Source organism: Pseudophryne corroboree, chromosome 1 (genome assembly GCF_028390025.1).
Source record: "Pseudophryne corroboree isolate aPseCor3 chromosome 1, aPseCor3.hap2, whole genome shotgun sequence".
NCBI classification, from domain to species: Eukaryota; Metazoa; Chordata; class Amphibia; order Anura; family Myobatrachidae; genus Pseudophryne; species Pseudophryne corroboree.
The window spans coordinates 1,067,865,436-1,067,882,357 of NC_086444.1; the positions used below are offsets into that span (position 1 = coordinate 1,067,865,436).

The following is a 16,922-nucleotide window of genomic DNA, read 5'->3' on the forward strand; positions in this document are numbered from 1 at the left end:
TATCACTACTCATTGTCTTGTGCTGCATTGTGGTGACCAGTATACTACAGTACAATAGTCCAGTGCTGTTCTCGCTGCCCAGTGTCAGTTCTAGTATCCTCATCAGTGCTCAGTATCACTACTCATTGTCCTGTGCTGCATTGTGGTGACCAGTATACTACAGCACAATAGTCCAGTGCTGTTCTCGCTGCCTAGTGTCAGTTCTAGTAACCTCATCAGTGCTCAGTATCACTGCTCCTTGTCTTGTGCTGCTCAGTATACTACAGTACATTACTAATAGTCCAGTGTCTTGTGCTGCATCTTGCTGCTGTAGGGTGCTGTGGTAGTGTCCTGTCACTGTGCATAGGTCATCATCATTCCAGTCACAGTGGTATCTGGGGGGTGACAATTCCAGAGGGCTTTTGTGCTGCTCACTAATACTAATACAGTGTCTTGTGCTGCATCGTGCTGCTCAGTGTCAGTTCTCCGTAGTATCATCAGTGCTCAGTATAATCAGTGCACTGTTAGACATGCGCCCGTTATCCGCCATTAGTGCAGTGGGACTTAGACAATTGATGAAGTTATTGTGTCCCCGGTACCAAATCCCATCTAGATTTCACTTCACTAGGCAGGCGATAGCGAGATTTTGCCAATTAATTCCAGTGATTTGGACGTAGCATTACAGTGATTTTACCAATTAATATCAGTGATTTATAATTATTAATTACAGTGATCTTGCCAAATAATTCCAGTGATTTGGACATATAATTCCAGTTGGAATTGTTTGTGTCGCTTGGCTTAGTCATACAGCTACCTCATTGCACCTCTTCGACATCTTTGCATGAGGTGCTGTTTGGGGCCTAGTTTTGAAAAGTGCCATCCTGTGTGACACTGCTGTATGAGTCCAGGGGTACTGCTGTATTAGTCCTGGGGTACTGCCGTATAAGTCCACCAATTGTATTTTTTTTTTTAAGTGACTGGAGCGTGCTGGAGATGCTGTCAGTGGACCAAACAACTGCAACCCACTCTTGACATTCAGCCACTGCGTGAGACTACTAGATGGGCCAGGTGGTTGTCTCGCTTAGCTTAGGCCTACAGCAACCTCGGTGCACCTTTTTTTCGTCTTTGCATCATGTGCTGTTAGGGGCCGTTTTTTGATATCTGCCCCCCTGTCTGACACTGCAGTGCCACTCCTAGATGGGCCAGGTGTTTGTGCTGACCACTTGGGTCGCTTAACTTAGTCATCCAGTGACCTCGGTGCAACCTTTTGGCCTAAAAACAATGTTGTGAGGTGTGAGGTGTTCAGAATAGACTGGAAATGAGTGGAAATTATGGTTATTGAGGTTAATAATACTATAGGATCAAAATTATCCCCAAATTCTATTATTTAAGCTGTTTTTGAGGGGTTTTTGAAGAAGAAAAAAAAACACCTGAATCCAAAACGCACCCAAATCCGACAAAAATTCTTAAGGGAGGTTTTGCCAAAATGCGTCCGAATCCAAAACACGACCGCGGAACCGAATCCAAAACCCGAAAAATGCCCGCTGCACATCTCTAATTTTAATAGACAAAGTGGAAAAAAGTAAATTAATGCTGTGGGTGGCCTTAGTATTAAGCAGTAGGACTACAAAGCACCTCTCACGGTTTCATCATCATGCAGATCTTCGTGTACACAGAGCAAGGCGCAGACAGCTTTTCTAGGGAAGAGAGTGCGCTCTCCAGACGGAATACATACCTTTTACCAGCGGCCGGGATCCCGGCCACCAGTATGTCAGCAGCGGGCAAGCACTAGAAAGCCCCTTGTGGGGTCGATGCGCTCGCCTTGCTGCGGGCACAGTGGCTTGCTGTGCTCACAACAGAATCTATTCTCCCTCTATGGGTGTCGTGGACACCTACAGAGGGAGAAAAGCCTGTGCGCTGGTATCGGCATATCACCACCTTTTGGTATTCCGGTGTTGGCATTGTGACCGCTGGGATTCCAACAGGCGGTCTCGCGATTACCTCCCCTCAAGACATCAGGACAGGAGATTGCCATTCCTGTTTTACTGATCTAAAATCTTCACAACACTTAACTGGATGTACACCTAGGGATATATTCAATTAGTGTCAGATCGATCCGACACTTCCCTATTCAATTTGCAGGCATTGTGGACAGGTTTTTGCCCGTTTACGACAATGCCGATCCAACTTTAAAAAAAAAATTTTTTAAGTTGAATCAGCATTGTCGAAAACTGGGCAAAAACTTGTCGGAAATGCCCGCAAATTCTACAAAACAGTGGGATCGCCGGGCGAATTCGCCAATCCACCTGTTTGTCGGAATTTCCGACAAGTGGAAAAAAATGGGCCTTTCATTGAATAGAGAAAATCAAAATACGCCCTCAAAAATTTCAAAAACGAACGTCTTTTCAACCTGTCCGGCATTCCGACAGGAACGGAATACCTGCCATAGTGAACAAAAGTGCCTTCCATAAATATAATGTCACTTATGGGCCCTACACACTTGTCGACCCGCCGCCGAGCTGCCTGACGGCCGATATGGCCGGCCCGGAGGCAGGGGTAAGGTGATGGGGGGAGTGAAGTTTCTTCACTCCCCCCCCCCCCCCCCGTCACCCGGCTCCATAGCAGTGCATGCTAATATGGACGAGATCGTCCATACTGGCCTGCATGCATAAGCGACGGAGCACCAACGATGAACGAGCGCGGGGCCACGCATCGTTCATCGTTGGAGCTTCCACACTGGACGATATGAACGAGTTCTCGTTCATTAATGAATGAGGATGTTCATATTGTTCAGTATTATCTTCTAGTGTGTAGGGCCCATTACTCTATTACCAGCGCAATGCTAATCATGCACGCTCAGGTTGTTTTGTCAAATACATGGCCAAAATAACAAAGTCTAGAAGGCTATTTGGAGCAGTGAGATCTGTCACCAGACCATACAGGCGCAGTTACCGGCTGACCACATACAGTAGTGGATATAAATCAGTCTGAGCATCTTTCTGCTATTGACAGAAAAAGTGCAACAGAAACTCAAAGATTAATATAAAGAGATGCTGGAGCAGTGCACATGACATGATCATCTAATACCCCTTTTCCACCTAAAACACGGGTCGCAGCTGGGAGCATGACACGGGGGCTACCCGACTACGACCTGTATCAGCCCCCTTTCCTATTGCAGTCAACATCCCAGCATATTGGTGGGTTGGTGATGCTGCCGGTGACGTGACAGGGGCGGCACTGGGAGATCACATGATCTCCCAGCGCCGCCCTTCCATACAGTGTAAACGGGTCGCATCAACCCGGCTTCCGTTTACACAGCACATCTTGCCGGGTTGAACCCGTGTTCAACCCTGCATGCCACCCGAGTTGGAATACAGGGTCACTCGACCCGGATTATTCCAACTGGGCCCTTTTACACCAGCCAGCAACACGGGTTATGCGCGTTCATGTGCAATAATCCGTATCATATGCTGGTTGGTGTAAAAGGGGTGATACAGGTGATACATCACATCTATTTACCCACCTTGCTAACATAGCCAAGTGCGTGTACACTGATTCTGCCTCCCTTTCATTCAGCTGTCAAAAACTGAACAGAATGACCAACTGCACAAGCCGTCAGGAGTACAAAGGAGTGTATAGAAGTGTATAACTCACAGCACAAAGTTAGCAATCTCAAGGTAAGAGAAAAGGCTTAAATCCTGTCTGAATAGTGCTTTCCCAGCAGCAATAGGAAAAATAAGTCACATGAAGTAACCAGTGTAGTAAATACAATGTAACATCTCAGCTGAGTGGCTTCGCTGTGATTATTAAGATAATCACTCCAGATGACAGACTTATATAAAAACCAGCACAGCAATTAATGATCACCATAAAAATACCAATGCAAAACAGAGTATTCACTAGACCAGTGGTTCCAAACCTTTCCGAGTCTCGGCACCCTATACTATCAGAATTTTTTTCACGGCACCCCTAGGCCAAAAGTTTTATTGAGGAATTTACTAAATTAGAAACAAATATTCAATTAAGTGAATTGTGTTTATATATCATTTGGTTCAATTGTGTGGTGAGGACAATACTTGCTTCTATTTGTCCTCATACTTTAGTAGACACCAGCACTGGTTTTACCTATTACATTGACCATAAATAATTTGAATTGGTCCTGGACAACCAATCTGAGGCAAGTGTCCCGAGGCAGCACCACTGCACTAGACCAAACAGCAATCACCAGCAGGGCCGTAACTAGGGCGATGCAACTGGTGCCACCACATATAGCACAGGATGCCCTGGGGGAGGAACTGGCCACAGATGCGATTTCTATCTGCTAGGTGCCCATAGCAATGTCACAGGAGATGAGGCAGCGCAGCAGCACAGAGGAGAAGCGGGTGACAGTGAGTGAGGGTAGAGCGGTGGCTGTGCCTGCAACACCTTCTGGGCCAACAGGCAGCTGCTACAGCCTTGATGAGTATAGGAGGAGGAGGGTTCCTCCTCCTATACCCAATCTTTCTGTAGCAGCTGCCTGTCGGCCTGAAAATTTCTGTAGGCACAGCCACCGCTTTACCCTCACTACTACTGTACGACACCATATGTGTAAGGGGAATTACTGTATGTGGTACAATGTGTAACGGGCACTACTGTTTGGCATAATGTTTTAAAATAGGCACTACTACTGTGTGGCATATTGTTTTATAAGATGCACTACTACTGCGTGGCATAATGTGTATAAGAGTCCCCTTCTGTGTGGAGTCATGTAAATAAGGGGCACTACTGTGCAGTGTAATGTGAATAAGGCTGCACTACTGTGTGGCATAATTTGAACTAGTAGTACTATTGTGTGAGCATGGTTACGCCCCTTTTTGAGAGGACCCACATCTTCAGCGTGTGATCTGTCTATTTAAAATATGGCCCGGATCAATGCTCTTTATGGCACAGGCCACCAAAATGTCTAAATGATCACCAGAACCCCATGCATATTTACATCCTCTACTGAATGGAAATATATTCCAAATATCTTCAGAGAATGTGTAAACTGCATAACTTGTACACTTTATGCTGAGAAGCATAGTCAACTCCCAGTGCCAGTTGACACAATTGTAAGCATGACAAAGGTAAAGTCTATAAATCTCATGCCATTTTTATTAGCGCTTGTCATAACCTATACAGCAAGAGAAAAAAAAAAGGTCTTCACTGAGTTTGAACTGTACTAAGATGATGCATGGCATAAAGCAAAACATGCATTACACGAATGTAACAAAAAATATTTTTTTTTAAATTGAGCCTTTGTAACAGATTCCAAATTGATTAAACACTTGGGTGGATCACAAATATTTTATCCTTGTGTTCTACCTCATTCTGTGGTATATGTGTTTACCACCTTGTAAAAAATGGTCACACAATCTAGAATACGTAGGAAAACAATCCTAGAGATCTGTACAATTTTATAACCCACTTTATTAAATCTAGCGGGATACATGTTCATTAATATCTATTCTGGAACGTTAGACGACTCACTGAAAAAGTAATCAACTATATTTGGCACAGTTCGTTATCTTGGCCTACCCACACCGTCACATTTCATAAAGGGCTATATGCCTGCTTACTAAGGGTTACAAATGTTTATGTAGATCAGTCAGATTTCCAAGCTCAGGATTATATTTGTTATACACAGTACTGTAGGCTAAAAATGTCGACATGAAGTCACTGTTTTGCAACTGCAACATACACTTATGATCGGAAAATAAGAATTTACTTACCGATAATTCTATTTCTCATAGTCCGTAGTGGATGCTGGGAACTCCGTAAGGACCATGGGGAATAGCGGCTCCGCAGGAGACTAGGCACAAAAAGTAAAAGCTTTAGACTAGCTGGTGTGCACTGGCTCCTCCCCCTATGACCCTCCTCCAAGCCTCAGTTAAGATACTGTGCCCGGACGAGCGTACATAATAAGGAAGGATCTTGAATCCCGGGTAAGACTCATACCAGCCACACCAATCACACCGTACAACTCGTGATCTGAACCCAGTTAACAGTATGATAACCGTAGGAGCCTCTGAAAAGATGGCTTCCAACAATAAACAACCCGATTTGTTTGTAACAATAACTATATACAAGTATTGCAGACAATCCGCACTTGGGATGGGCGCCCAGCATCCACTACGGACTATGAGAAATAGAATTATCGGTAAGTAAATTCTTATTTTCTCTGACGTCCTAGTGGATGCTGGGAACTCCGTAAGGACCATGGGGATTATACCAAAGCTCCCAAACGGGCGGGAGAGTGCGGATGACTCTGCAGCACCGAATGAGAGAACTCCAGGTCCTCCTCAGCCAGGGTATCAAATTTGTAGAATTTAGCAAACGTGTTTGCCCCTGACCAAGTAGCTGCTCGGCAAAGTTGTAAAGCCGAGACCCCTCGGGCAGCCGCCCAAGATGAGCCCACCTTCCTTGTGGAATGGGCTTTTACAGATTTTGGCTGTGGCAGGCCTGCCACAGAATGTGCAAGTTGAATTGTACTACAAATCCAACGAGCAATCGTCTGCTTAGAAGCAGGAGCACCCAGCTTGTTGGGTGCATACAGTATAAACAGCGAGTCAGATTTTCTGACTCCAGCCGTCCTGGAAACATATATTTTCAGGGCCCTGACTACGTCCAGCAACTTGGAGTCCTCCAAGTCCCTAGTAGCCACAGGTACCACAATAGGTTGATTCATGTGAAACGCTGAAACCACCTTAGGGAGAAATTGAGGACGAGTCCTCAATTCCGCCCTATCCGAATGAAATATCAGGTAAGGGCTTTTATAGGATAAAGCCGCCAATTCTGATACGCGCCTGGCTGAAGCCAGGGCCAACAGCATTACCACTTTCCATGTGAGATATTTCAAATCCACTGTGGCAAGTGGTTCAAACCAATGTGATTTTAGGAACCCTAAAACTACATTGAGATCCCAAGGTGCCACTGGAGGCACAAAAGGAGGCTGTATATGCAGTACCCCTTTGACAAACGTCTGAACTTCAGGCACTGAAGCCAGTTCTTTCTGGAAGAAGATCGACAGGGCCGAAATTTGAACCTTAATGGATCCTAATTTTAGGCCCATAGACAATCCTGCTTGCAGGAAATGTAGGAAACGACCCAGTTGAAATTCCTCCGTAGGGGCCTTCTTGGCCTCACACCACGCAACATATTTTCGCCAAATGCGATGATAATGTTTTGCAGTTACATCCTTCCTGGCCTTGATCAGGGTAGGGATGACTTCATCTGGAATGCCTTTTTCCTTCAGGATCCGGCGTTCAACCGCCATGCCGTCAAACGCAGCCGCGGTAAGTCTTGGAACAGACAAGGTCCCTGCTGGAGCAGGTCCTTCCTTAGAGGTAGAGGCCACGGGTCCTCCGTGAGCATCTCTTGCAGCTCCGGGTACCAAGTTCTTCTTGGCCAATCCGGAGCCACGAGTATCGTTCTTACTCCTCTCCTTCTTATGATTCTCAGTACTTTTGGTATGAGAGGAAGAGGAGGGAACACATATACCGACTGGAACACCCACGGAGTTACCAGAGCGTCCACCGCTATTGCCTGAGGGTCCCTTGACCTGGCGCAATATCTGTCCAGTTTCTTGTTGAGACGGGACGCCATCATGTCCACCTTTGGTTTTTCCCAACGGTTTACAATCACTTGGAAGACTTCTGGATGAAGTCCCCACTCCCCCGGGTGGAGGTCGTGTCTGCTGAGGAAGTCTGCTTCCCAGTTGTCCACTCCTGACTTAGGGCATTGTAAATGGCCCTTAGCTCTAGGATATTTATGTGAAGAGACGTTTCCATGCTTGACCACAAGCCCTGGAAATTTCTTCCCTGTGTGACTGCTCCCCAGCCTCTCAGGCTGGCATCCGTGGTTACCAGCATCCAATCCTGAATGCCGAATCTGCGGCCCTCTAGAAGATGAGCCTTCTGTAACCACCACAGGAGAGATACCCTTGTCCTTGGAGATAGGGTTATCCGCTGATGCATCTGAAGATGCGATCCGGACCATTTGTCCAGCAGATCCCACTGAAAAGTTCTTGCATGGAATCTTCCGAATGGAATCGCTTCGTAAGAAGCCACCATTTTTCCCAGGACTCTCGTGCACTGATGCACTGACACTTGTCCTGGTTTTAGGAGGTTCCTGACTAGCTCGGATAACTCCCTGGCCTTCTCCTCCGGGAGAAACACCTTTTTCTGGACTGTGTCCAGAATCATCCCTAGGAACAGTAGACGTGTTGTTGGAATCAGCTGTGATTTTGGGATATTTAGAATCCACCCGTGCTGACGTAGCACTACCTGAGATAGTGCTACTCCGACCTCTAACTGTTCCCTGGACCTTGCCCTTATCAGGAGATCGTCCAAGTAGGGGATAATTAATACGCATTTTCTTCGAAGAAGAATCATCATTTCGGCCATTACCTTGGTAAAGACCCGTGGTGCCGTGGACAATCCAAACGGCAGCGTCTGAAACTGATAATGACAGTTTTGTATCACAAACCTGAGGTACCCTTGGTGAGAAGGGTAGATTGGGACATGGAGATAAGCATCCTTGATGTCTAGAGATACCATATAGTCCCCTTCTTCCAGGTTCGCTATCACTGCTCTGAGGTACTCCATCTTGAATTTGAACCTTTTTATGTAAGTGTTCAAAGATTTTAGATTTAAAATTGGTCTCACCGAGCCGTCCGGCTTCGGTACCACAAACAGCGTGGAATAATACCCCTTTCCCTGTTGTAGGAGGGGTACCTTGATTATCACCTGCTGGGAATACAGCTTGTGAATAGCTTCCAATACTGCCTCCCTGTCGGAGGGAGACGTTGGTAGAGCAGACTTCAGGAACCGGCGAGGGGGAGACGTCTCGAATTCCAATTTGTACCCCTGTGATACTACCTGCAGGATCCAGGGGTCCACTTGCGAGTGAGCCCACTGCGCGCTGAAATTCTTGAGACGGCCCCCCACCGTGCCCGAGTCTGCTTGCAGAGCCCCAGCGTCATGCTGAGGACTTGGCAGAAGCGGGGGAGGGCTTCTGCTCCTGGGAAGAGGCTGCATAATGCAGTCTTTGTCCCCTTCCTCTGCCCCGGGGCAGGAACGAGCGGCCTTTTTCCCTCTTGCCCTTATAGGGACGAAAGGACTGGGTTTGAAAAGACGGTGTCTTTTTCTGCTGAGAGGTGACCTGGGGTAAAAAGGTGGATTTTCCAGCCGTTGCTGTGGCCACCAGGTCCGATAGACCGACCCCAAATAACTCCTCCCCTTTATACGGCAATACTTCCATATGTCGTTTGGAATCCGCATCACCTGACCACTGTCGCGTCCATAACGTTCTTCTGGCAGAAATGGACATCGCACTTACTCTAGATGCCAGGGTGCAAATATCCCTCTGTGCATCTCGCATATATAGTAATGCATCCTTTAAATGCTCTATAGTTAATAATATATTGTCCCTATCCAGGGTATCAATATTTTCAGTCAGGGAATCCGACCAAGCCACTCCAGCGCTGCACATCCAGGCTGAGGCGATCGCTGGTCGCAGTATAACACCGGTATGTGTGTATATACCTTTTAAGATATTTTCCAGCCTTCTATCAGCTGGTTCCTTGAGAGCGGCTGTATCAGGAGACGGTAACGCCACTTGTTTTGATAAGCGTGTGAGCGCCTTATCTACCCTAGGGGGTGTTTCCCAACGTGCCCTAACCTCTGGCGGGAAAGGGTATAATGCCAATAATTTATTAGAAATCAGCAGTTTTTTATCGGGGGAAACCCACGCTTTATCACACACCTCATTTAATTCATCTGACCACTGGTAGTTTTTTCACACCCCACATAATACCCTTTTTTGTGGTACTTGTAGTGTCAGAAATGTTCAATGCCTCCTTCATTGCCGTGATCATGTAACGTGTGGCCCTACTGGACATTACGTTTGTCTCGTCACCGTCGACACTGGATTCGGTATCCGTGTCAGGGTCTGTGTCGACCATCTGAGGTAACGGGCGTTTTAGCGCCCCTGACGGTGTCTGAGACGCCTGAACAGGCACTAATTGATTTGTCGGCTGTCTCATGTCGTCAACAGTTTTTTTGCAAAGTGCTGACATTGTCACGTAATTCTTTAATTACTACCATCCAGTCAGGTGTCGACTCCCTAGGGGGTGACATCACTAACACAGGCAATTGCTCTGCTTCCACATCATTTTCCTCCTCATACATGTCGACACAATCGTACCGACACCCAGCACACACACAGGGAATGCTCTGATAGAGGACAGGACCCCACTAGCCCTTTGGGGAGACAGAGGGAGAGTTTGCCAGCACACACCAGAGCGCTATATATACAGGGATAACCTTATATAAGTGTTACTCCCTGTTATAGCTGCTGTATTTATATATTAGCTGCCAATAGTGCCCCCCTCTCTGTTTTACCCTGTTTCTGTAGTGCAGGACTGCAGGGGAGAGTCAGGGAGCCGTCCTTCCAGCGGAGCTGTTAAAGAAAATGGCGCTTGTGTGCTGAGGAGAAAGGCTCCGCCCCCTTCACGGCGGCCTTTTCTCCCGCTTTTTTCAGGAAACTGGCAGGGGATAAATGCATCCATATAGCCCAGGAGCTATATGTGATGCATTTTTTTTAGCCATATAAGGTTTTTATATCGTTTTTATTGCGTCTCAGGGCGCTCCCCCCCAGCGCCCTGCACCCTCAGTGACCGGAGTGTGAAGTGTGCTGAGAGCAATGGCGCACAGCTGCAGTGCTGTGCGCTACCTTATTTGAAGACAGGAACGTCTTCTGCCGCCGCTTTCTCCGGACCTCTTCGCTCTTCTGGCTCTGTAAGGGGGCCGGCGGCGCGGCTCCGGGACCCATCCAGGCTGAACCTGTGATCGTCCCTCTGGAGCTAATGTCCAGTAGCCAAGAAGCCCAATCCACTCTGCAGTCAGGTGAGTTCGCTTCTTCTCCCCTTAGTCCCACGATGCAGTGAGCCTGTTGCCAGCAGGACTCACTGAAAATAAAAAACCTATTTAAACTTTTACTTCTAAGCAGCTCAGGAGAGCCACCTAGCTTGCACCCTTCTCGTTCGGGCACAAAAAATCTAACTGAGGCTTGGAGGAGGGTCATAGGGGGAGGAGCCAGTGCACACCAGCTAGTCTAAAGCTTTTACTTTTTGTGCCCAGTCTCCTGCGGAGCCGCTATTCCCCATGGTCCTTACGGAGTTCCCAGCATCCACTAGGACGTCAGAGAAATAATTTTAGAGACTATCTACAAGGAAAACACTGCTCTGTTCCTTAATTGTAGGAAAAACACATGGCAATTGTGTATCTATGTTTAATAGCCAATATAGTTTAATCTAAAGCTTTACCTGAAACAAAAGATGCTGCTAAATTAATATTTCCAGGTTATTTCATTGAACTGCATCTCTTAAGGTGCCCATACACTTATGTGACTTCTCCTAGGGAGACGTCGCATAAGATTTCCCTTGAACCGCCCTAAACAGTCTAAACAGCTGCAATTAAGGTTAAGATAAAATATGAGTGTGGACTCTGACAGCAAGCATTCATGTCAACGTATTGAACAGATTTACATTTTGTCAGTATTGCGACTCAATATTTTGTATATCAAGAATCTATACCAAACCCGATTTCACTACATGTCATCAATGTGATGGCCCATAAGGAGCATGCTCACTGGTGCTTATCGGGATAAAAAAAATCTGGGGGACAGCCCGTCATGGGTGAGGATAGGAGGGGGGCAGACAGTCCATCACATGTGAGGAGAGGAAGGGTGACAGCTCGTCCGTCGCAGGTGAGGGGAGAGAGGGAGGGACAGCTTATCACGGGTGACAGGAAGGAGGGGGGACAGCTTGCCACCCGGTGACAGGAGGGAGGACAGCTTATCACAGGTGATGGGAGAGAGGGTGGGCAGCTTGCCACAGCTGATAGGAGGGAGGGCTGCCTGTCACATGTGACGGGAGGGGGGTGGAGGCTGCCTGTCACATGTGACGGGAGGGAGGGGGGGGGGGAGGCTGACTGTCACATGTGACGGGAGGGAGGGGGAGGGAGGCTGCCTGTCACATGTGACGGGAGGGAGGGGGGGGGGAGGCTGCCTGTCACATGTGACGGGAGGGAGGGGGGGGGGAGGCAGCCTGTCACAGGTGACGGGAGGGAGGGGGAGGCAGCCTGTCACAGGTGACGGGAGGGAGGGGGAGGCAGCCTGTCACAGGTGACGGGAGGGAGGGGGAGGCAGCCTGTCACAGGTGACGGGAGGGAGGGGGGGGCAGCCTGTCACAGGTGACGGGAGGGAGGGGGGGGCAGCCTGTCACAGGTGACGGGAGGGAGGGGGGGGGCAGCCTGTCACAGGTGACGGCAGGGAGGGGAGGGGGGGGGGGGCAGCCTGTCACAGGTGCCGGGAGGGGTGGGCAGCCTGTCACAGGTGACGGGGAGGGGGGGGGCAGCCTGTCACAGGTGACGGGGAGGGGGGGGGGCAGCCTGTCACAGGTGACGGGGAGGGGGGGCAGCCTGTCACAGGTTATGGGGGGGGGCAGCCTGTCACAGGTGATGGGGGTGCAGCCTGTCACAGGTGACGGGAAGGAGGGAGGGGGTGGGCAGCCTGTCACAGGTGACGGGAGGGAGGGGGTGGGCAGCCTGTCACAGGTGACGGGGGGGGCAGCCTGTCACAGGTGACGGGGGGGGCAGCCTGTCACAGGTGACGGGGGGGGCAGCCTGTCACAGGTGACGGGGGGGGCAGCCTGTCACAGGTGACGGGGGGGGCAGCCTGTCACAGGTGACGGGGGGGGCAGCCTGTCACAGGTGACGGGGGGGCAGCCTGTCACAGGTGACGGGGGGGCAGCCTGTCACAGGTGACGGGGGGGGGCAGCCTGTCACAGGTGACGGGGGGGGGCAGCCTGTCACAGGTGACGGGGGGGGCAGCCTGTCACAGGTGACGGGGGGGGGCAGCCTGTCACAGGTGACGGGGGGGGGGGGCAGCCTGTCACAGGTGGGGGGGGGCAGCCTGTCACAGGTGACGGGGGGGGGGGGGGGGCAGCCTGTCACAGGTGACAGGGGGGGGGCAGCCTGTCACAGGTGATGGGGGTGCAGCCTGTCACAGGTGACGGGAGGGGGGGGGTCAGCCTGTCACAGGTGACGGGAGGGAGGGGGGGGGTCAGCCTGTCACAGGTGACGGGAGGGAGGGCAGCCTGACACAGGTGACGGGAGGGAGGGCAGCCTGTCACAGGTGACGGGAGGGAGGGCAGCCTGTCACAGGTGACGGGAGGGAGGGCAGCCTGTCACAGGTGACGGGAGGGAGGGCAGCCTGTCCCAGGTGACGGGAGGGAGGGCAGCCTGTCCCAGGTGACGGGAGGGAGGGCAGCCTGTCCCAGGTGACGGGAGGGAGGGCAGCCTGTCACAGGTGACGGGAGGGAGGGCAGCCTGTCACAGGTGAAGGGGGGGTCAGTCTGTCATAGGTGATGGGAGGGATGTGGGGCAGCCTGTCACAGGGGGGGGGGGGGGGCAGCCTGTCACAGGGGGGGGGGGGGGCAGCCTGTCACAGGGTGGGGGGGGGGGTCAGTCTGTTACAGGTGAGGTGAGGGGCAGCCTGTCACAAGTAGCGTATGAAAGTAAATGTAGTCAGTTACCAGCTCTCCTCCTCCTCGAAGTCCACCATCCTATCCATGTCCTCCAGTCGGAGTGGGAGCACCTGGTCCAGCAGGAGACCGCCGTCCTGTCTCCTCTCCTCAGACACCGCCTCCATGAACTCTTCCCATGCGGCCCCATCTCCTCGCCCACTACCCTTCTCCTGGAATGCAGGCCCCAAGCTCAGGCTGCGCAAGCCGGTGCTAAGGAGCAGCGGAGAGACGGGAGCAGCGGTGTGTGCGGAGGGCTGAGGACGAAGCAGCTGGGGAAGGGTGGGAGTTTTGGGGGAGTTTGGGGTAGCGGTGGATCGGGAGCGCAGCTGCTCATTCTGCTTTTCCAGCTTCTTCACCAGCTCCTGCAGCTTCCTCACCTCTTGGTCAGCGTTGACGTTGGAGTTAACGTCTTCCATAGCAGCCGGTGTGATCCCTCTGTCACCCCGTACCGGCTCAGCCCCGGCCGGAGCTCATAACTCGGTTACTTTCACCAACTGCCACTCGCTGCCAGCTAGCCACGCCCAGACGCGACCGATCACTGACGTCACCGGGCCCCATCACACCTCCCACATGTTCTTCCCACCAATCACCTCCTTCCCTACAGCACGCACCCTCTAAGCGACGTCAGCGCGTATCGCTGGTACGTGGCAAACTGTCTTGCCCACACCACCTCTATCCATTCGTGCCCTTACAGGCCGGAAAGATCCATTGCAGCCATGTTTTATGTGGGCAAAAGAGCAGGTTACGGTGATTGGTGAAAGGTGCGGCACTTTTAGTTGTGTTACGCCGACAGAGCGAGTTTTGGGAGCCAGTGTCTTGTCTAGAACCTGCTCAGCAAGTTCACATGGGGTTCCTGTATAAGCGTGTATACATTGAGAATCCTGCAGCAATAAAAGTTAATATAGTTTAATAATAATTAATCTTTGCGTGAATGTGTGTACAAGTGATAGGGACTATAGATTGTGATCTTCACTGGGGCATGGTATGGGTCGTTGGGTAGACACAACTTAGGTCGACAGTCATTAGGTCAACATGCATTAGGTCGACAGGTCAAAAGGTCGACATGTTTTTTAAAAACTTTTGGGCGTAGTTTTCTTCGTAAAGTGACGGGGAACCCCAATTAGTGCACCGTGTCCCCTCGCATGGCGAGCGATCGGGCAAGGTGCCTCGCTCCGCTACAGCTTCGCTCGGCACAGGTTACTGTTCCAATCGTTGTCCACGTGGATCTTTAAGTATGGAAAAATCCGAATTTTTTTTTTCTAAAAACTCGTCGACCTTTTGACCTGTCAACTTAGTGACATGTCGACCTACTGACCATGTCGACCTAATGCAGTGATGGCTAACCTTGACACTCCAGCTGTTGTTGAACTACACATCTCAGCATGCCCTGCATCAGTTTTAGCAAGGCCAAATAGCAAAACTGTAGCAGGGCATGCTGGGATGTGTAGTTCAACAACAGCTGGAGTGTCAAGGTTAGCCATCACTGACCTAATGCATGTCGACCTTCAGTGGTCGACCTACTGACTGTCGACCTAAGCTGTGTCAACCTAACGACCGTATGCCCTGGGGCAGGGACTGATGTGAATGGCCAAATATTCTCTGTAAAGCGCTGCGGAATATGTGTGTGCTATATAAATAACTGGTAGTAATAATAATAATATGCATACCTCCCAACATGATCCTCTCCAGGAGGGACAGAATACTGTGCTCCTGGCCTTCCCTCTTAATTCATGATTGCCGGCACCTGTTTTGAACAGGTTAATGGATAAGAAAGGTGTTTCAGCATAGGTGGCGACAATCATAAATAAAGAGGGAAGTCTAGGAGGAGAGCATTCTGTCCCTCCTGGAGAGGGTCATGTTGGGAGGTATGATATGCACAGATGCAAGTTTTAATTAACAAACATTCCATCTTGCAGAAGCTATTGGTGGGTGAGAGCAGGCAGCGCATGTGCAGGTGACAGGAGCCGCACCAGTGCTTGAGACAAGTAGAAAGTATGGGAACAGACACCATAAGATCTCCGCTATCCACTGCTAAATCTATTGAGACTGCTCTTCCATATCCGCTGTGGTACCCATTACATACATGCTTACATATTGCGGGTATGCCCCCCAAAACATCCGTTCTTCCAGTGTACACTTCATTCTGCTTCATCTGCAGCTTTGTTTTGGACAGACGATATATCAGTAGCGGGTCGGAGTAATATGTCTGTGAATGACGCTGTTCAGACATATTGCATCAGCCCTGCAGCACTGGCTGTGTGTATGGCCAACCAGCCAACTGCTGGTATACTGACTGCAGAGATTGCCGTCACTGATGTCCAGGGCAGATAGGCCAGCCCAAGGACAACTTTTTTGGTAAGCGAATATATACTTTGGCGCAGCCCCCCTGGGAGTACATTTGCGTGTGCCACAGGCACGTGCCTGAAAAAATTAAGTGGGCATGGTCTCATGGCCCAGTTGTACATTATGCCCACTGTTGTAGTGCCCCGTACACATTAAGCCCACATATATCCGCTAGTATGCCCCCCTGGGTAGTGCCTGCCTGGAGACAAACACTTCAGGAAGTATTATTGGCGCCTGTGCACGGCACCGTACTGCACTACACCATGCAGTGAAGAAACTCCAAATAAACTGCAGCTCCCTTTAGCCCTTGCTGTCCGGTGGGTTAACCATTGATGGCTAATTTTGATGGTATAAAACCATCTGCATAGGAACCATTGATGGTTTCACCCCACCAATGGTCATCCCTGCTGTTCTATTCAAGGGGCTTGTGGGCCAATCACAACTTGGGGGTGGGGCTTTCTTGGTGTCAGGGTGCTGAGATATGCTCCGTGTCCCAGTGCTTATAGAAAAAAAAAAAAACATTTTGATGGGTCTGTACCATCGATGGCGGGTTTGATTCTTTCCCATTGATGGCAAAAGTATTTAACATTGGCTGTAGACCCTTCAATGATATTTAAACATCGATGGTCAATGGCCATCTCTAGTGTTTGCCCCTTGATCCAGGGGCCCATATGTACCACTCAACCTGCACCCATTATGGACACGCCACTAGGGCAGCGCTAGGCTGCTAGCAACAGAATGAGAATGAGGACTTTGCTGGACCTTGGGATGAGTCTTGTTAAATGCCTGGCATATTTGTTCATACTACTAAAGGAAATATGCCACCGGCAATGAGTACAGTTATTAAATGGACCCATTAGTATGTTGGTGACTTTCTCACTCCTGCCCCCTATGTGTCTGAGCCAGTATTTAAGAGATAGAGCACATTCATTCATTTTTACATAGTGTATGGTGATTTTGTGAGATCATCACAGGTGATCACCAGACAATAGCT

At 49.9% G+C, this 16,922-nt stretch overlaps 1 protein-coding gene across 3 annotated transcripts in view; it reads right to left on the minus strand.

The window, feature by feature from the left end:
* SLAIN2 (SLAIN motif family member 2) overlaps positions 1 to 14,168 on the minus strand; it is a 177,107-nt gene extending 162,939 nt beyond the window's left edge. The window contains exon 1 of one of the 3 annotated variants that reach the window (XM_063920967.1): positions 13,595 to 14,168. In XM_063920967.1, the coding sequence (XP_063777037.1) occupies positions 13,595 to 14,001 (407 nt within the window). In that variant the 5' untranslated portion in view covers positions 14,002 to 14,168. The remainder of the gene's footprint in view (positions 1 to 13,594) is intronic. The other 2 variants (XM_063920966.1, XM_063920968.1) reach the window with 2 other exon arrangements.
* Positions 14,169 to 16,922: the final 2,754 nt, after the last annotated feature.